The 21,620-nt window shown below is 36.7% G+C and overlaps 1 protein-coding gene across 1 annotated transcript in view; it reads right to left on the reverse strand.

Annotated features, from left to right (window-relative positions):
* Nucleotides 1-11,414: 11,414 nt before the first annotated feature.
* Nucleotides 11,415-21,620, reverse strand: part of LOC127861610 (intraflagellar transport protein 172 homolog) — a 59,085-nt gene continuing 48,879 nt past the window's right edge. The window contains exons 37-43 of the mRNA XM_052400260.1: nt 19,667-19,777; nt 17,291-17,506; nt 16,990-17,049; nt 15,431-15,529; nt 14,958-15,111; nt 13,066-13,157; nt 11,415-12,218 (exon numbers count right to left, since the gene is read on the reverse strand). Of these exons, the coding sequence (XP_052256220.1) occupies nt 12,129-12,218; nt 13,066-13,157; nt 14,958-15,111; nt 15,431-15,529; nt 16,990-17,049; nt 17,291-17,506; nt 19,667-19,777 (822 nt within the window). The 3' untranslated portion in view covers nt 11,415-12,128. The remainder of the gene's footprint in view (nt 12,219-13,065; nt 13,158-14,957; nt 15,112-15,430; nt 15,530-16,989; nt 17,050-17,290; nt 17,507-19,666; nt 19,778-21,620) is intronic.

The raw sequence follows: 21,620 nt of genomic DNA on the forward strand, positions 1-21,620 counted from the left end.
TACGATTTTCTCTGAGTGTTTACCAAAAAAGTGTCTTGTATATAATTCATGTAAGAATTGTTACAGCAAATGAAGTGTAGAAGTCGGTGCACTGTGTATAGCTTGTTGATATAATAAAATCTATAGATCTCAACAGAAATATTTGTATAGTGCAAAACTAGCAGGCCTTATATAGTCTTTTTAATAGAAGTGTGCCAATAAAAGACACGAGTTAATCGCTATTAACACCTTGCGTGGACATCCTTAATTAGCGAGACACGCATGACAAATTGAACACTTAAAGTTAAACGAGTCAGTAATGTTTCTCAAAGTATGACGCAATTACAAACAATTAATGGTATCAATAAACTACAAATTAGTATCATAATAAATTAGAGTATTCTCAGTAAATGTCAATTTATTGTGTTATATTATTACTTGATGTAAATTCATAATTTGCAAAAGTATATTGCGTTGAACAAATCAAAATGTATACAATAATTGTGTTTTAATGTCATGCTTCTGTCCTAGTTATCAAATTATATTAAATTGTCGAAGCAACATAAAAAACCACAACGATAACACAACCACAATCAAATACCTTACAAAAAAAATATCCAAAAAATAGTTAAATGGAACTTCATCCAATATGCATTTATAATTTGGAGCGTATCAATATTTAAATCATTTTAACGAAAATACTAGATAAATATTACTTATGAAATTATGAAATAAAGAAAAACATAGTTATTTGTAACATATACTTTTTTAAACATCAACTACTGCTTTTTAATTTTTACATACATACTTCTACTGATTGTTAAAAGCTTTCCCCGAGCGTTATTTGTAGGTAAAAGTAAACATAAAAGACACTGTTCAGTTTTTATCTATATTTTTATATAAATATTATTCTTATTTGTGGTCCCCAAATATAGGTTGAGCCCATTAAATTATAGTTTCGAATAAATAATTGTTTGCACATTTACGCATACGCACACGAAAAAATGTAACTCTAACGTGTATACTTAAAATAACTCTATTTAAAGGAACCTTTTCACGTTTTCGCAAATTGACAAAATTAAGAAAAAAGTTTATGATTTGCAAATTTTCGTTTTATTTATGACATTTGCGAGGAAACAGTAATACTGAACATATACGATGCTCTAAAATATTCATACATATTATTTATTATGCATAATTTAACGAATTAAAACCTGAAAATTATAATGCGATGCAAACGCGAAACGATTAAATAATTAGGAGAGTTCTGTAAGTATCCTTATATTTTGTGACATTACGAGGATTGCTTAATATTAAGTATAAAATACACGAATCACCATGTGAGCACGAATGGCCGAGTGATGTAAGTGTTATACTTTCACCAAGGGTCAGTGGTTTGAGCCCAGTTGAGGATTATGTTTTTTATTTCTTTAATTTTATTCTTGTTTTATACGTGAGCTATTTAATTCCATTGCTTACATTTGTTAATGTCAAGCATTTAATGAGAAACTTCAATAAAAGCCAAAATCTGCGAAAAGATCCCTTTTCCTCTCTGTCTGTATGTTCGTATGGCAAGTTGTAAAGTTTTAGTTAAATGCATCGTTTTGTTTCGTTTATTGGTGAAAACGGTAAAATCGTTCCCTTTTAACTTTGATTAACTAAGTTTTACATTATGTCATAAGCACAATGATAAACACATATTAAATAGTTCGGATCAACGTTCCACACGATTACGAGAATTTCTGATCAAAAACAAATTAACGGCTTTAAAAACAATGAGCAAACGCGACTTTACATTTAAACCAACGCAGAAAACACTGGACTATGTGATAATTGGTGATTGGCAAACTGATATCGTAAACTACAATAACATAGTAACCGAAGACTGTTGCTCAGTGTCGGACCACTTCCCTATAAAAACTGTGCTGAAAATACCTGTCACAAACTTTTGACATTAAAAGTGATGATGTAATTGCATGGAATAAATGTACCCGTTTGAATTTAAACAACTATGAAGAACTATTAAAAGCATATCTCTCGTGCATTAATACATGCCAGCTACAACCACATTCGACAGACATTGAAAATCTGTACGAGCATATAGTCAAATGTATGAAAAGTGCATCTCAAGCTTTGCCAAAAAGCAAATTTAACAAAAACGCTAAACCGTATTGGAATAGCTCTGTAAAGGAAGCCCACAATGAACAACGCCGAGCGAGAACAAATTGGATCGAAAATGGAAAGTTACCCGGCAGAAACAATCCGTACTTTAAACAATACAAGGATTCAAAACGAAAATTTATTAATTTACAAAAGAAAGCCATAGCCGATACAAATGAACTGTTCTACAGTGAACTAAACACGGCTGCCGATAGCATGGACATGCGTACTTTCTGGAGAATGGTTCGCTTGAAACAAAATAAAACAAAAGAGACTATAAATGAAATAGAAAGCGGCAGTAGTACCCTACGAAACCCAAATGACATTACAAGTACCTTCAGTTCATATTATGAAGACGTGTTTACTCCTAAATACTAAAACGTTCATAATACCTATCTTCATGCTGAATTGGACAATAAAATACAAATATTCTTGCAATCAAATGACTTTTCGAAAGATAAGTGCCTAGCCAAGGATGTTTCAATTAATGAAATTGCGGAAATAGTGAAAACGCTTAAATTGAAAAAAGCACCTGGACACGACAAACTAGTTAGCGAGCACCTAATACATGGCGGGGATTGTCTGCTCCATTACATCAAAACACTGCTCACTCTGATGTTACAAGCGACGTATGTTCCATCTGGATGCAAGATTGGAATAATCATCCCTATTCTCAAGGAAGGGAAACCGAAAACTAAATGCAGCAGCTATCGCCCTATCACACTACTTCCGGTTTTATACAAACTCTTTGAAAAACTTCTCCATTCAAGAATAAGCAAGTGGTGCATCGACAATGAGAAAACATTTCCGAACCTTCAACAGAACGCCTACCAAAAAGAACTGGGTTCGATCACCGTGTCGTTCAACTTACAGGAATGTATATATTCCAATATGGAATACGACTCCTCCTCGCACGTGGCACTGCTGGACACTTCCGGTGCATTTGACAACGTCCTTCACAACGCATTATTTTTAAAACTACTAGAATTTGGAATAAAAGGAACAACGCTGCGGACGTTAATGAATTGCTACACGGACATAAAAAGCGCAGTTTGCGTTAACGGGATACTTTGCCATTTCCGGTGCGACAGGGAATCAGACAAGGCGGGGTCTTATCAACTTGGCTGTACCTCCTATTTATAGACAAGCTTTTGTGTGATCTGGAGTCATCTGGATATGGAACCACCGTTGGCCACCTACAAACCGGAAATCCAACCCTAGCAGACGATCTCACGCTCATTTCAAGCAGTGCTAAATCATTGCAGCGCCAGCTAAATATTGTAAATATTGTAACGAGATATGCGAACACATGGGAATATAGACTTAAAGAAGACAAATGCATGTATATGGTCTGTGGAAAGAGTAGAGTCTTGCCACAGACTACAGTTAAAATCTACAATAAAATACAATAAAATACTGCTCCCCGCAGAATCAACAAAACACGTAGGAATAAAGCTTCACAGATCGCTGAAGTCGTCACACGCAGTTGACGAACGAATACGGAAAGGTCGATCATCGATGTATTCCCTATGACAATAAAGGAAAGCAGATTCGACATTAATCCGCTAAAAATGGCCAACATCGTGGATAAGGTATCCATCCCCACAGCACTGTACGGTTCGGAACTCTGGGCATCACTGACGAACTATGATGTCCTTACACTAGAAAGGTTTCTGAGATTTGCAGCAAAAATGTGTCAAAATTTGCCAACGCGCACAAGAACTGACATGTCATTAAGCTTAATCGGTTGGCTACCAATAATTGCGAAAATTGACTCAAGAAAACTGATGTTCTTCCATAAACTTTGTTGTATGAACAGTAAATATCTCACAAAACAACTATTTGAGTACCGACTAGCGCTTTTTAATATCCGGGGCAAATCATCACAGCAAGGGTTTATACCAGACATTTACTCAGTAATGGAAAAGTATAGCCTTTTGAACCATTATTCAGTTTATCGCGATTCCAGTATTATCCCTCCTAAACTGATGTGGAAACGTATTGTAAACAATGCGATCCGCAACTATCACACAGAGCTGTGGACAGTGCGCGTCACAGGGAACCCAGAATTTGCGCGATTTAGTGTCGTCCATCCTCACATCAGGGCCGCCCGCATCTGGACCGCGGCGAGGACACCTCGCGAAACATCGGAAGCCTCGGCAGCTGTGCGTGTCCTAGTAAACACGCGGGAACAACCTTCCGGAAACAATTGCAGACACTGTGGTCACATAACCCTAGACAGCGACACTCATGCCATCGCCTCGTGTCAAAGATTAATAGACTATAGACTGACAATCCTACGAGCGTGTAACATTCTACCCAATACAAACTCATATGATATGGTGACACTATTGCTATCAGCGGCAAACACCCTCGATGACGAGACAACCAGGAGTATATGTAACTTCATTCATATGTGTGTTACGTAAAATTAACTGTAATGTGCCTTAAAACAAACAGACGTCTTGTGGATCTCTTTATATATAATATTCATATGTAAATTATGGTTTATGTAAATAGTACTTGATTCTATATTCATATATGTGAATGTATATTTGCTGCTTTTTTATATTGTATGTTTCAAAATCACTGAGAAGTGGAAATAAAGAGTATATGACGTATTGCAACGTTTATTTATTTATTTATTTATTAATATTGGTTAATGTATTACACCATATAAATTGTGAAAACAAAACATATTCCACCTGGTATAAAATATTTTAATTAGATAATAATTAAAATAATTGTAACTTAATTTAATTGCGCATGTGTTTCGTTTATTTTTATTAGAAACTGTTATTTTTTATGTTAAACTTAAACAAATATATAATATGTTATGAATCAGTCAAATCTTTGTTAACTTCTACCATTACTTATTTTTAATAATTATTATCATCCATGTCACCACACTTGTGTATTTTTGCATTTGGCTTAGAAGCAATTGTAATGCTTATTTAATAGCTAATAAATGTTGTTGTTGTTTCAAGGTGTGTTTTTTTATAATTAATTGGTTACTGATTGGCCACACGCTTAACGATAAACTACGTACTCGGTTTACTCTAAGTGTCAATAAGTTGTTTGTCTCGTTATCGATAATTAAGGAAAACTATGAGAGGCGTCGAAAAAGATTTACCGGTACTCGTGTCCTTAATTGAAGACCTTAGCAGTTTGTATTTAAGCACAAAAAAATCATGTTTACGACTCACACTTTGTCTAGCTGCAACTGATGTAAATCAACGCAAAATAAAATGACTAACTATATTATACAAATATAAAATATCGATACTCGATAGGTAATTGAGTTGTACATGAAACTTCGACTTAAGTGATACACGTTTCGAACCAATAGTCATCAGGCCCGTACCCAGGCCATGGGCCCGGCCCCCCCCCCCCCCCCAGCTGGCTGTCGAACTATGATTTTTTTTTAATAATCGGCCCACTGCAATTTTTTTCTCGTGCAAGGGCCCACAGTACGCTTTCCCTCAAAACAAAAGAGCATCTATGTTTAATTGTCCCTGATAAACAAGGGGATAAACGCTTGCCAATCGAGATAAGCCTCTAGGCAATGTTTTCTTATCGCCTTGTACACATCCCGATCAGACCCCCATTGTGATCATGAATGTTTCATCTATCGATGGTTGATGTAACATGTATTTTGATACGTGCAGCGAATGGAAGCAACTGCTACAGGAGTTCGTAGACTATGGTCTGATAATTGCCGACGCAAGTTTTTTTCATCCTGTGAAAAGGCCCTAGACATGTTTGTCCCTTCTAAAAGTTTAATTGTTTTTTTAACATTTTATTGGGAATTTTTAAGTCCCAATATATACTTTTTGCATTGAGAATAGGGCCCTGAATTTGAACCGGAACAAAAACACTGACAAAGGTATTAAAACTGAGTATTTATAATTTTATAATTTTTGAAAGGAAATCACTGAAAAAGACTACGATGAGATAGTTACCATGTTTGTTTAAAAGAAAAACAGATTCATAAATTTGCCGAGCAACAGATAAAATTTGGCAGAATTCAGTTTTTAAAATAATTGAGGACCGAGAATTGAGTAATATCAACTTATTAATGGCTCATTGGTAAAAAAATGAAAATTGAAACAACAAATCGATCTCATTATATAAGTTAACCTGATCCAGTGTAGAAAGATATTGTATAATTAAATTATCTCTTTCCTTGAATTTGTTTGATAACAGTAAAATATGTTAAATTGATTATTTAAGACTTTCATTATTTCACCCAAAAATTAGGCGTTTCGCGCAATTTTTTCCTCAAAAATGGCAAGGTCTTTCCCAAAAAATCAGATTAAAAAAAACCTGTGACGTTATTGATTTGTGAAAAAAAAATGATGGAAGCAATACGAGAGTTGATGTGGGTAATCGTCAGTTTCAACCTGTAAGTTTCGGAAATCTAAAGCTTTTAATATTGTTGTGAATTCACACCAATGTTTAAAGCTTAAGACTTCCGAAATGTGCTGATTTACTTGTTATTTTCCATTAATTCATATCACAAAATACGTTTTTTATAAGCATTAAAATTCACCTTGCAAAGTGCCAAATAAACAAAAGTATATATAAATGGAGGGGGGACCCCTCCCAAACCCTCCTCGGTTGGGCCCCCCTGTAAAAAAATCCTGGGTACGGCCCTGGTCATGATGGTTGTGGTATAGCATGTTGGGCACGAAACAACAAGTATTTTTAAAAGGTAAATTTAGGTTCCGTTTCTCAACAATTTATAGTATACTCGTTCCGGTTTACCTTTGTCACTACGCTAAATTTTCATACATGAAACACAGATACTCTTTCCGCCTTGGCTCATGACAATCTGTTTAACGGTCATCATACCGGGCGGGTGGAGTTTCCAACAGATACTCTGTTTGGAAGAGCACAAGACCGCTGATTAGAATGTGTGTGTGAGTTACATGCCGGATAGCTGGAAATTGTGGCAATGATAAAGGTTTGCTCCAACGTTCCATCAGTCTGAACAAAATTAGATACTCGTGATTGGACACATCCAGATTGTCACGCGATACAGCGTTAGGGCACATGGAGTTCGAAAAATTAGAAATACACAAACACACAAAGACACCAGCAGCAGGGAGGGTGGTTTTCAAATCTCATGATGTTTTGTTTTATGAAGTAGAAATTTGCCTGTTGCGCACAAAAATATGCAATTGAATTATTAATTGTTGCTTCTTTTATCGGCAGGTAAAACATAGAAAAATGAAACAACTTCTTTAAAAAAATGTCTTCATACTATTACTCAGAGATCACCTCATAGCGATAACTTCTTGTTAAGAACATGACATAAGCTTTTTGTGAGAGTTTCATTATTTATAGGTTGAAATAAAGATTAATAAAAGTGTGTCTTTAAAGATCCGGAAGCCGCTGGTGGAATAGCAGCGACGGGAGCGAATGGACAAAAGTATCAACCGACTGAAGCTGCTCATAAAAAATTCTATCAAAGATCAGGTCAGTTTATTGAGCAGTAATTATTTATGCATATACCGGTACATTTATCTGCCTATAGCAGGCGCAACTGATCGGATAATAAAACGTTAAATTATATTTGAAAATAATTAAACAATTTCCGCAAGCTTAATTTATATATGTCGCAGTTTAAATCCACCTTTCAGAATGTTTTTTCAATAATTTTCGAGTAAATCGTCTACGAAATGTTTCTTTTCTATACCTTTTTCCAGGTCGCTCCCATGACACGTGTTGACAAAGCCGAAATTTTCGACCTCACAGTGTTTCACTTAACAGCGGTACAACAACAACAACGTTCGGTTACCATGGATACGGAGGCTGCAGCTTACAGCGCCGGGTTCAAGGACTGCGCCCGTGAGATGACCTTCTTTAGCGCTCACAAGGTTACAAACTCGTGTGCGATTCAAGGACTGATTGACCATATTCATATAAAGCGCACGCCGTTGGTTTCTAGCGCCGGAAGTCGTCAAATGTATACGCAAATAAAAGTCAATGACGTCACAAACATGGCGTCATACTTGTCCTACGCGCCCACAGTATCGCCAATTACAGCTCACTGTGTCGTTGTCGACAGAGAGTTACGTTATTTCCGAATCATAATTTTTTTCTAATGGGCATGATGTCCAAATGGGAAACGCGATCAATGCTTCTTTATGGCGACCGTTTTAAGTTGCAGAAACGTTTTTGTTGAAATACCTAATTGTTAAGTGTGTTACATAATCAGATATGTGAATCAATAATAGTTAATTTAAACACTCTTTTCTTTTTACTTAATTGGATGCTCCTCAATAGTTCTATAGATCTGCATTCCTTTACCACTAAGATAATTATTTTGACGAGTTTGTTGTCCTTTAGAAAGTTTAATTTACTAGTAATTAAAGACATTTCTTACTAGATTCAAGTTTTAAAGGCACATTTGCAAGCCGCAGATACTGATGAGCAGCAAACAGCATAAAACCTGAACAGTCATTATACTGTTAATTGCTTTGAATGTTGACTTAATTTTACATTGCTTCATTAAATGAACTCAAATGCAACACCTAGAATGAGACAATACGCCTGCGTTTAACAAAAGGAGTGGTCGGATATTGCTATTTATCACATGCTATACCCTGTTTCCCATGTAATACAACCATTACATATTTTTTTATATTACACATGTGTTATACAACATTTTTAAGCGTTTTCATTGGCTTAGTTTTCGTTTATTGACCAATCGCATTTTGTTATTTTGCTGAAATGACGTTGTAACGTAAAATGAGTCACGAAATGTAAACAACATTCGGGATTAATCATTATGTTTGCGTAAATATTTATTTAATTTGCTCATTTAAAAGCATGTGATAAACAAGATGGCCCTATTTCGCTCACGTGAGAGGAGTCGGTTCATTCAATCTTTACCAAATGTCAAACTTGACCTAGATATTGTCCAGACAAACATCCTGGTCAAGTTGCGTCATTATTTCATCTGCGAGTCATGATCAATGTACCTATGAAGTTTCATGATCGTAGGCGTAAGCATTCTTGAGTTATCATCCGGAAACCATTTTTCTAAGTTGAGTCACCGTGACCTTGACAGCCATTGTGTGAATACGTTTTTTGGCACTGTGACCTTGACCTTTGACCTAGTGACCTGATTATAAATAGGGGTCATCTGCGAGTCATGATCAATATACCTATGCAGTTTCATGAACCTAGGCATAAGAGTTCTTGAGTTATCATTCAGAAACCATTTTATTATTTCAGGTCACCGTGACCTTGACCTTTGACCTAGTGACCTGAAAATCAATAGGGGTCATCTGCGAGTCATGATTAATGTACCTATGAAGTTTCATGATCCTAGGCATAAGCGTTCTTGAGTAATCATCCGGAAACCATTTTACTATTTCAGGTCACTGTGACCTTGACCTTTGACCTAGTGACCTGAAAATCAATAGGGGTCATCTTCGAGTCATGATCAATGTACCTATGAAGTTTCATGATATAAGGCATAAGCGTTCTTGAGTTATCATCTGGAACCATTTTAGTATTTCGGGTCACCATGACCTTGACCTTTGACCTAGTGACCTGAAAATCAATAGGGGTCATCTACGAGTCATGATCAATGTACCTATGAAGTTTCATGATCCTAGGCCTAAGCGTTCTTGAGTTATCATCCGGAAACCATTTAACTATTTCGGGTCATTGTGACCTTGACCTTTGACCTAGTGACCTGAAAATCAATAAAGGTCATATACGAGTTATGATCAATGTACCTATGAAGTTTCATGATCCTAGGCCCAAGCGTTCTTGAGTTATCATCCGGAAACCATTTTACTATTTCGGGTCATCGTGACTTTGACCTTTGACCTAGTGACCTGAAAATCAATAGGGGTCATCTGCGAGTCATGATCAATGTATCTATGAAGTTTCATGATCCTTGGCATAAGCGCTCTTGAGTTAACAACCGGAAACCATCTGGAGGACGAACAGACCGACATGAGCAAAAAAATATACCCCCTCTTCTTCGAAAGGGGGGGGGGCATAATGAAAAAACTGCCCCCCTCCCAGCAGCCATGTTATTCAACTGACCGGAACCATTTTTTAACTCAACTCTGGTATCAAGGAAACAAATGTTCTGAGCAAATTTCATGAAAATTGGGCCAAAAATGTGACTTCTACTGTGTTCACATGTTTTCACTATATACATATAGAGAAAAATGCCCCGCCCACTGGCGGCCATGTTTTTTTCACCGATCCGGACCATTTTCAAACTAGTCCGAGATATCAATAAAACCAATGTTTTGACCAACTTTCATCATGATTGGGCAAAAATTGTGACTTCTAGAGTGTTTACAAGGTTTCTCCATAGCCAAATAGGGAAAACTGCCACTATATACAAATAGAGAAAAATGCCCCGCCCACTGGCGGCCATGTTTTTTCACCGATCTCGGCCATTTTCGAACTCGTCCGATACATTAATTGTACCAATGTTTTGACCAACTTTCATGATGATTGGGCAAAAATTGTGACTTCTAGAGTGTTTACAATGTTTCTCTATAGCCAAATAAGGAAAACGGGGCAGTTTTCCTTATTTGGCCCACTGGCGGCCATGTTTTTCAATGGATCGGAACCACTTTTGAACTCAACCAAGATATCATTAAGACAAACATTTTGACAAAGTTACATGAAGATTGGGCATGAAATGTGACTTCTACAGTGTTTACAAGGTTTTTCTTTTTTTTTAACCAAGTGACCTAGTTTTTGACCCGGCACAACCCAGTTTCGAACTCGGCCAATATTTCATTGGGACAAAGCTTCTGACCAAGTTTCATGAAGATGGGACAAGAAATGTGGCCTCTAGAGTGTTTACGAGCAAATGTTAACGGACGGACGGACATACGACGGACAAAGACCGGTCACAAAAGCTCACCTGAGCAATCAGGTGAGCTAAAAAGATCTGACACTCGTCATGTCATACCATATTTTATTAAACTCGTCCGGGAAATTCATTAGTAAGCTCGCCAAAGGCTAACTAACAAAATTCCTGCACTCGTTTAATAAAATACGGTATAATATGACAACTCGTGCCAGACCCTATATTTATCGTCTACATTTGAGTGTGATATCATAAAAAATTATTTCTTGAAGTACTCATTTCATATAATTGATCCATACAAAAATGATTCACTTTTTAAACAGCCTCGTACCTGATAATGTTCCCATCATTAAACAGGCAAGCTCCAAATTACAATGAAAGGACTCATACTGCAGTAAAAGTAGAATAACTAAAAAACCAAGAAATATATTTATTCGGATAGCAGAAACATACAAAAATAATAAATACAGCTATTGAGAAAATGAAACATACAAAAATAATAAATACAGCTATTGAGAAAATATATAATCTTGGACGGAATGTGATCGAAATTTAAGTTATTATACTTTGTTGCTTCAAAGGTAAAAACTTTAATTTAATATACAAACAAAAGCACGGTATCATGTTTATCAATATTTCTTTAACATAAGAAAGTCCTGTTCTGGGGGAAAGTACTGGCAAATACATCCACCATAACACTCTGGACTTGTAAAATAAATGGATATTTATAACAATTGTCATTAAAACATGTTCTTTCTTAAAGAAATAGTCACACCATTCATTTGTATGATAAATAGTAGATCTTAGATAGAACTATTTTCAAGACAGTAAATATCACAAAACAAAATAATCAGCAAACAAAAAACAACCACTGTGTTGATAAACATATAATCAATAATTAATGTTTGACCAAATTGTACCATTTTATGAAAGATGTATGCACAACCACTATACTTGAAATTAAGAATATTCACTTAAGTGTGTTATTTCTTTTTTTGTCACTACAAAAACTGCATGTAGCGTAGAATGAAAGTTCAAAGCATGTTATCTAAAGAGCAGTTACTGCTGTGTAATTCAGGATTTGTTAAGTTTTTTCTATGTATTTTTTCCAAATGTTCTCTGCCAGAGACATCTACTGGAATGAATAGCTGGGGTTTGGGGTGGCCCCACACCATGTCCCTATGAACTTCAGCACATCCTGCAGCTCGGAACTGTGTGAAACCTGGTTGTAAGAATATCAGATAATGTTGGATACGAGCCTCGTTCTGTGAAAATGGGGTTTAATGCATGGGAACAAAGTGTCGCCAGGCTAAGCAGCCTATCATCTGGGTAAACACATGTTGTGTTTTTTTTTACATACATGCTTTATGTTCCCCAATCAATCGGTAAAAAACAACTGCACAGAAATAATTTCTGTATTACGCTGCTCCCTAGTGTTCCAATTCCGTATTACGATACTAGCCAGACTACTTTTAATGACTCCACTTTGAATGCAGAAAGTTATATGAGCATTCTTGGTTAATTATTAACGCTTAAACTCATTTTTTTTACTTAAATGATTCAAAGTTGTATATAATAAAAGGAATATTATGCAAGTCAATTGTTTGTATGAGTCTCGTAGCTTGCACTATTTTGTATCACACTCGAGGCTCGGCCTCTCGTGAAATACGTCATCACACAAGCCACTGGACTGATACAAACACATGGAACAATTGACTATATATATTCTGTATGTATGAGTCCCCGTTTCCCAGAGTAGGGCTCACATCATTCTCAGCCCCCGTAATGTTACAGGGAGCTTCCTAAACTGTTGTGGAGAACCAGTGTTGTGCTTTTGTTTTATTTTTAGGACTGACAGTTAAACCGTTGTATCTCCTAAACATTCTTCAAAAGTTTCAGTAGTTTTACATTCAATACTTGATATGCTTGGTATCTTTTGCTAAAACTATACTAGTATTTACTTCCAGTAAATAGCAACGATACAGCATTGAAAAGGTTCAGAAAGTACCATGTTCATTGAAACAATTTAGAACTAGATGTAAACAAGTTATGACAGACGACAGACGTACCTTGGTTGCCATGAGATACTTGTTCCAGTCATCCTTGTTGGCGACCTTGCCTGGGGACTTGAACTCCATTTTGTCTGTCAACACTGGATAGCCTGGAGGAGACAGAATAGTTAGCACTCAGCTGGGTTTTACATTATGCATTGATCACAGATTATTTGTCATATTTATTGCCAATTAATAGATTAAAACACTCAGTGCTCATTTCATCAGGACTTTTGAGTTTTCTAATAACCATTTGTATGAGTTATTGCCTAAAGCAAACCAATTTCCATTTTACCTAAAATAACCTTTTTACATAATTTGAAATGTACCATGATAAAATAAAAGCTGCGCCATGAGCGCATGATACGCCCGTCGTTCGCCAATGAAGTAGTAAGGTAATAAATAACCCTTTGAATCATTTTTTTACTTCAGTTTATTTGTATTTGAATACATGGTTTATTTTATAAGTACATGAGCATGGAAATCACGAAATTTTGACGAACAAAGTCCCATAACTCTGGAACGACAATTCAGAATTCCGTCAAAAACGAAAGGGGATCAGGGTTTATCAATATTAAGATTGTGTTGAAATTTGAAAAAAATCCATCGAAGGACATTTGAGCTACAGTAGGACATTCAATGAAATCACGAAATTTTGACAAACAAAGTCCCATAACTCTGGAACGACAATTCAGAATTCCGTCAAAAACGAAAGGGGATCAGGGTTTATCAATATTAAGATTGTGTTAAAATTTGAAGAAAATCTGTCAAAGGATATTTGACGTAGCGTACGACATTAACAGACGGACGGACGGACGGACGGACAGACGGACGCGGGGTATACCATAATACGTCCCGTCATAGACGGGCGTATAAAAAATCCATCGGGGGATATTTGAGCTACGGTAGGATACATGAACAACAATAACATTTAAGGTCACAGTGACCTTGACCTTAGAATGAATGACCTTGAAATGACCAGTGGTCATCTAAGTGTGCTTGCAAACCTTCATGTCAAGTTTGAAGACTCTATGTCCAAGCATACCAAAGTTATAACAATTTTAACATTTTAACATTTAAGGTCACAGTGACCTTGACCTTCAAATGAATGACATTGAAATGACCAGTGGTCATCTTCTAGTACTGGCCAATCTTTATTTCAAGTTTGAAGACTCTAGGTACAAGCATACCAAAGTTATAACATGAAATAAGAACTTTAACATTTTTACATTCAAGGTCACAGTGACCTTGACCTTCAAATGAATGACCTTGAAATGTCCAGGGGTTACTTACTAGTTCTGGCCAACCTTCATGTCAAGTTTCAAGACTCTAGGTCCAAGCATACCAAAGTTATAACAACTTTAACATTTTTACATTCAAGGTCACAGTGACCTTGACCTTCAAATGAATGACCTTGAAATGTCCAGTGGTTACTTACTAGTTCTGGCCAACCTTCATGTCAAGTTTCAAGACTCTAGGTCCAAGCATACCAAAGTTATAACAACTTTAACATTTTTATATAGCTACAGTAGGACATTCAATGAAATCACGAAATTTTGACGAACAAAGTCCCATAACTCTGGAACGACAATTCAGAATTCCGTCAAAAACGAAAGGGGATCAGGGTTTATCAATATTAAGATTGTGTTAAAATTTGAAGAAAATCTGTCAAAGGATATTTGACGTAGCGTACGACATTAACAGACGGACGGACGGACGCGGGGTATACCATAATACGTCCCGTCATAGACGGGCGTATAAAAATGCGTATGCACAATTACATAACATAAGGATGACATAAATAAGCCAATTGAGATTTTAAGTTAGTTTTCAACCTTTACTTTGTAAAATTAGGTATGACCAAGACTTTTGATAACACGTAGTTATTATGTCCTGAGTAATACTTTTACCTGTGATCACACATGGCAGGGACTTGATGCCAGAGTCTGCAGCCACGAGGGAGGCAGCATAACAGCCCCTGCTGTCTGTGGGCAGCACCTGCTCTATCTGCTGGTCCATGGAGATTGCCAGAACCCACTCACGGATCTCCTCATGCTGCTGAGACTATAAATAGAAATCAGGGGCTATAAATAGGATGGGCTATAAATAAGATGGGCTAAAGCCTCTATGAACAGAACAAAAGTTAGCTATCAAAAGAATTATTGGCAATAAGTTATAGACTGCAATGGGTAATGTACCCAATGTACCTAAATAACATCAACGCCCAAATATTAAGACCCTGATATTAATGCACCAATATTTTGGTAGTGCAGTGTTTAATGGTAATTTAAGAGTCAAATGCGAAACTACTGTATGTCATGTAGAGATGTTAAGCTCATACAACAGTTTCCCTTTCTACCCTCGGTACAGAAAGCTGCCTTACAGAGAGATGAGGTTTCTCTGGCAGGGGTATCTCAAACGGGATGTCTGTGTTCTGGAAGTCACTGTGGTCTATCATGTCAAGGCTGCCTTCCTCTATGGCCTGTAGCAAACACAAACATATCATGAAACAAGAGGGCCATGATGGCCCTGAATCGCTCACCTGACAAACCTTGCTACATCAATATAAATTCTATCAGACCCATATACAATCCAAAGCCAGATTTCATTAATTAATACATTCTAACAAAATTTCATTAAGACATGATGAAAACCGTGACCTCTTTCATCTACACAAGGTTTTACTAGAACTGGCCCAATGACCTAATTTTTTACCTTTATATACGATCCAAAATCATATATTATCAAGATAAACATTCTGACCATATTTCATTAAAATCAGATGAAACTATAACCTCTATTGTCTACACAAGGTTTTACTATGATTTGACCTAGTGACCTAGTTTTTGACCACAGAGGACCCAAATACAATCCAAACCCAGATTTCATCAAGATAAACATTCTGACCAAATTTCATAAAGATTGGATGAAAACTGTGACCTCTATTGTCTACACAAGGTTTTTCTATTATTTGACCTAGTGGCCTAGTTTTTGACCCCAGATGACCCAAATACAATCCCAACCCAGATTTCATCAAAATAAACATTCTGACCAAATTTCATAAAGATTGGATGAAAACTGTGACCTCTACTGTCTACACAAACAAATTGTTGACAGACGCACACATGCACGCACGCACGCACAACGGATGCTGGACATCACACAGTCACAAAAGCTCACCATGTCACTTCATGACAGGTGAGCAAAAAAAACTCACTAAACATGTGTTTGTCTCAAACCTCTTCACTAATTGTCAAAAGAACCTGAACCAAATTATTCAAAATAGCAAGTTCACATGCTAATTAACCCTTTACCACTGAGATATGTATTTTGACACAATTGTAGTCCTTTACAAAGATTTTCATTAAACACCTTTCTTACTTAATTTAAAATTTGAAGGCTTCGTTTCCAACCCTGAGATACTGATGAGCAGCAAACAGCATAAAACCAAAACAGAGTTGTTCTGGTTTCACTTTGCTACTGAGTGGGAAAGGGTTCATATATCTGTAAAGTTTCATCACTCTAGCAGCAATAGTTATGGAGCTGCATGTGACAAAAAATTCAACAGACAGATTAACATTAGGGTCACAACAAAAAACATGTTATTTGAACGCTGGCTTTGATACATAATTGAATGAAAATGAAATTCTTTCAAAAAATTGAGTGTACATCACTGGTGTTATAGAGTTGTATAACAAAATACTTTCTATCTTGGCAATAATAACTTAACAAATAAACTAAAGTACTCATTTTATAACGAACAATAGTTCTAGTTTAATCATATTTCATTTGAAGACACCAGCTTATCATAAGTTATGTATGCATGTTATGCATTAATCAATCCATAAAAAGCAACTACATTTTTTCCCCTTTTATTTCCAACATTTTTGTTTGATGACAACAACAAATAATTGCATGTACGGTATGCATATTAGACCCTACCTCTGACACGTCCAGGTATCTGTTCAAGAACACAAAGGCCATGTTGTCCCAACCTATTGCCTGTAAATGACAAAATCAGAGTGTATTTTATGGAAAAAATTATCACAATAATTTTCAATTATCATAATAACTTAAGTAATCAGCATATAATGTGTTGTTGCTGTAAAGACATCAGCGGGGGGGGCCTTTTAAGATTCAGAAGGAGTCTGAATTTCGGCCCCACAGTAGACAAAAAAAGGTACTGGTTATGAAAAACGTGCAAAATAAAAAATTGGTCCATCCTTCTCAAACTTCAACTCACCCTGCACATCATGCCTGCCTCAAAGAAGGCCTTGTCGGCGGGGACGATGTCTGTGTGACGTAGCAACGACACCGCCAACTTTGTGGCAATGGAGTCCAGGGACTTGTGGGCCATGGCGGAGGACCGTGTTGCATAGTAGTGAGAGATCAGCAGATACTTCTCAAAGTCCTCGTGGTCTGGACCATTGGCTTCCGGGGACTTGCGAATGTTCTCAGTCTGTTATCGGTACAGTAATTATATGAGTCTTAACATTTTAGACATGTATTTTATTGCATTTATGGTACAAAACTGTAATGTACTTCACTGAATGCTAGGTTACAACGGGAAGTAATCCAGAGGCACAACCAGCTATCTCCTACATAGAAACAATATATGCCTCGCTCTAGCGAAACGGGGTTTAATGCATGTGCGTTTAATGTCGTCCCAGATTAGCCTGTGCAGTCTGCACGGTCTAATCAGGGACGAAACTTTCCGCGTAAAATGGAATTTTGCTCAGAAGAGACTTTCGTTAAACAAACAAATCCCAAAAAGCGAAAAGTTTTGTGTGACACTCATGTGACTGTCATAAATATACAATATATACACTTATATATATATACAGGGCTTTTCTTTGACCCGAGCTCCTGGGTTTTGACACTTGAAAATTACAGAAGACCCTAGTTTGACTATTACGTCATGCGTCATATTTGACCCGGGAGAATATACCGACTTGCGTCAACGAGATCAAAAGTTGTTAAGACTAAGTGATAATTGGCTTGGGAAGGAGTATCTCTTTTGGTAGACGCTAACCGTTATCGCCGGTTTCCAATCATTAAATCACAAGTCCGCCCAGTAGGCAGAGTTTAGCCCATTGAGAAATCTAGTAATGACCAATTAAAACACTGCTGGTTCGATGACGCGTGTATCAACGTTCATTACTTATCTGAGCTTTTGTTAGCAGCTGTTTGCAGAAAAGACATGTATTAAACCCACCAAAACAGAATGGACTCACCCGCATCTGTTTTAATAAAATATATAATACATGTAATAACATCCATATCCACGATACACTGTAAAGCATATTTTGAGAAATACTTCCACAATATGTCAGACTGTATTCCCAAAGCTGAATAGCTCTACACCCAACCCTGTTTTACTTCATGTTTGCTCCGTTCAAAGACGCGCGAAAGTTATGCTGGCATATGTACTGTCTACAACGTCACATTACACGCTTTGTATAAGAGTTGCTAAAAATAACCATAGAACCGGTATAACTGATCTTGTGGCAAAGTGACAAATCTGGATGCTGCATGTGCTTATTGATTACAACATAGGCGTAATAATTGACCATTTGAGACGGCATAGAAACGGCGTGTTCGTCGCACGTCGTCGGTAAAGATGGCACATGAAATAATTAAATCCGGATTGGAGCCGTCCAGGCAGGGTCGATTTTGAGATTAATGTTAATCCGATGAATTAGTTTAAGGCGGGGGAGGGGAGTATTTATTTCTGGCACTGACATGAGCAGTAAATGACAAAACATCTTTGCTTCTTTCCGAAAACCGAACCATTCTATGAACGTTGCTTATGTCCGCCATCTAAAAATTATCTATAAGCAAAGTAAAGCACTGCAATATCATATTTTAAAACAATATGTCAACCGAAATATATATTGATTGCGTATTTGCTAGGTTACTTATAACTGGCTTTCATTTTCTGCAGTCAAACAAAATGCATATTTTATTTTATGTGCAAAAGACATATCTCCACATGTTTTCGGACAGTCGTTTTCGGATACGGTATGGTTCGCCGATTATAATTTATTTTCAACGATCTTTATAACATTTTTATAGAATGACGAACATACATGCGGTAATATGGATGGTCTGATTGATAAAATTTCGCATTGTACTCACAAGAAATTGCACATAGAAAGAAAATAAAAAATAAGAAGCTAGGGCTCGAGGGGCTCTGCCCTCTATTCCCTTTATCTTACGGTCTCAGACTCTCTGCTTAATTTTCCGGATTTCGAATTTGGGACATTTGACACCCCTGATATATATTATGTCAGTACCAGTGCGTGTGTTTTTTTTCGTTTTGATTTCACTATGCTCACAATGTTGGTCACAATGTATGTTGACATTGTGTCTTTTATTGACAGGAATATAAGAAATAAATGTTTAGATATATGTTAATTTGTTGCTTTTTATATATTATATCTCAGTAATTTGCTTAAAGTACAAAAGATCATTGACTCTCCTGCGTTATCATTATGACTCATACAAATTTGATTTTGACTCTTGAAAATATGATCCCAAAAGTCATTGACTCTTGAGATTTGAGGTCTAAGGAAAGCCCTGTTATATATATATATATTAATGTAGAACATGTGCTCACCAGGTCATGCATCATATCTCTGAGATCTGCCCATGTCCGGAAAGCCTCAGGTTTGTTTAGATCCTTCATGTTGATCAGGTCATTGAAGATACGCTTGTAGATATTGAAGTTCTGAAATAAACACAAATAAATAGACAATTATGCTGCAATTTTTTTTTTTTTAGAAAATCATGCACCAAGAAAAGCCTAAGTCTAATTAAATAACAAGAGTGCCAAACTGTCACAAGATACGCCCGTTCGAAGGTTTTGGACACCATGCTCAATGCTTGAAATGCACTAAGTGACCTCGAGACCTAGTTATTGACCCCGCATGACCCATATTTGAACTTGACCTAGATATCATTTAGACGTAACATCTGACTAAATTCGGTGAAGATCAGATGAAAACTATTTCAATTAGAGAGCGGACACCATGCTATATGCTTGAAATGCACTAAGTGACATTGTGACCTCGTTTTTGACCCGGCACAACCCATATTTGAACTTGACCTACATATCATCTAGACACAACTTCTGACCAAATTAGGTGAAGATCGGATGACAACTACTTCAAGTAGAGAGCGGAATCCATGCTAAATGCTTGAAATGCACTAAGTGACCTCGTGACCTAGTTTTTGAACCCGGCATGACCCATATTTAAACTTGACCTACATATCATCTAGACACAACTTCTGACCAAGTTTGGTGAAGATCAGGTGAAAACTACTTCAATCAGAGAGTGGACACCATGCTTAATCATTGAAATGCACTAAGTGACCCTGTGACCTTGTTTTTAACCCAGCATGACCCATATTCGAACTGGACCTAGATATTGTCTAGACACAACTTCTGACCAAGTTTGGTGAAGATCGGATGAATACAATTTGAATTAGAGTCCGGACAAAGTGGCGCCGTTGAAAATGCACTAATTGACCCTATGACCTAGTTTTTGACCCGGCATGACCCATATTCGAACTTGGCCTATATATCAACTAGATGCAACTGCTGACCAAGTTTGGTGAAGATCGGATGAATACAATTTGAAATAGAGTCCGGACAAAGTGGCCCCTTTGAAAATGCACTTATTGACCCTATGACCTAGTTTTTGACCCGGCATGACCCATATTCGAACTTGGCCTAGATATCAACTAGATGCAACTGCTGACCAAGTTTGGTGAAGATCGGATGAATACAATTTGAATTAGAGTCCGGACAAAGTGATGCCTTCCGCCCGCCGCCCGCCCGCCCGCCCGCCAAGGGGTTTCACATAATACGTCCCGTATTTTATACGGGCGTATAAAAAGCCTTGAGCTTATAGAGACACTCTCAAGACCGTTTCTTGGGTGGGGCCAGCACTTGTGATCTTTGAAAGATCTTAAGAACGTTCTCGAAGTGGGGATCAAACCGTGATCCAGGATGGGCTAAATATCTACTACAACATTAGGACCTTGAATGTTCAATAACTGGTAGAATTGACTATAAATGATCAAACTACTTATCATATGAAGATGGAATTAAAGAATCTAAAGAATCGGTTACTATAGTAACATGGAAAAAAACATAGAGTTCTAACTTTAAAGTTTTGGAAATCATGCGACAGGTTCTATTGGGGTTGAGAAAAATTAACATAACCGTATTTAAAAGTGAGTAGGCTTCAAGAGATACCAGAAGTAACCATAATTTAATAAAGACAAAAGCCTTCTTTATGAAATAGCAAATGCTAAGAATATATTACCCCTATTATTAACCCTTTCCCACTCAGAAACAAAGCAAAAATAGCTATAAACAACTAGCATAAAACAATAACAGCCTGCGAGTTACTCCCAGTCTGTTCAGATTTTATGCTATATGCTTGCTCATCTGTACGTTTGGGTTGGAAATGAAGACTTGAAAACTTGAAGCTAGTAAAAAAGTCTTGAATTTAATTTGATTTTCCAAGGGGCCAAAAACACCTCAAAATGTGAGCAGTAAATGG

The sequence above is a fragment of the Dreissena polymorpha genome, chromosome 16 (assembly GCF_020536995.1).
Source record: "Dreissena polymorpha isolate Duluth1 chromosome 16, UMN_Dpol_1.0, whole genome shotgun sequence".
NCBI lineage: Eukaryota > Metazoa > Mollusca > Bivalvia > Myida > Dreissenidae > Dreissena > Dreissena polymorpha.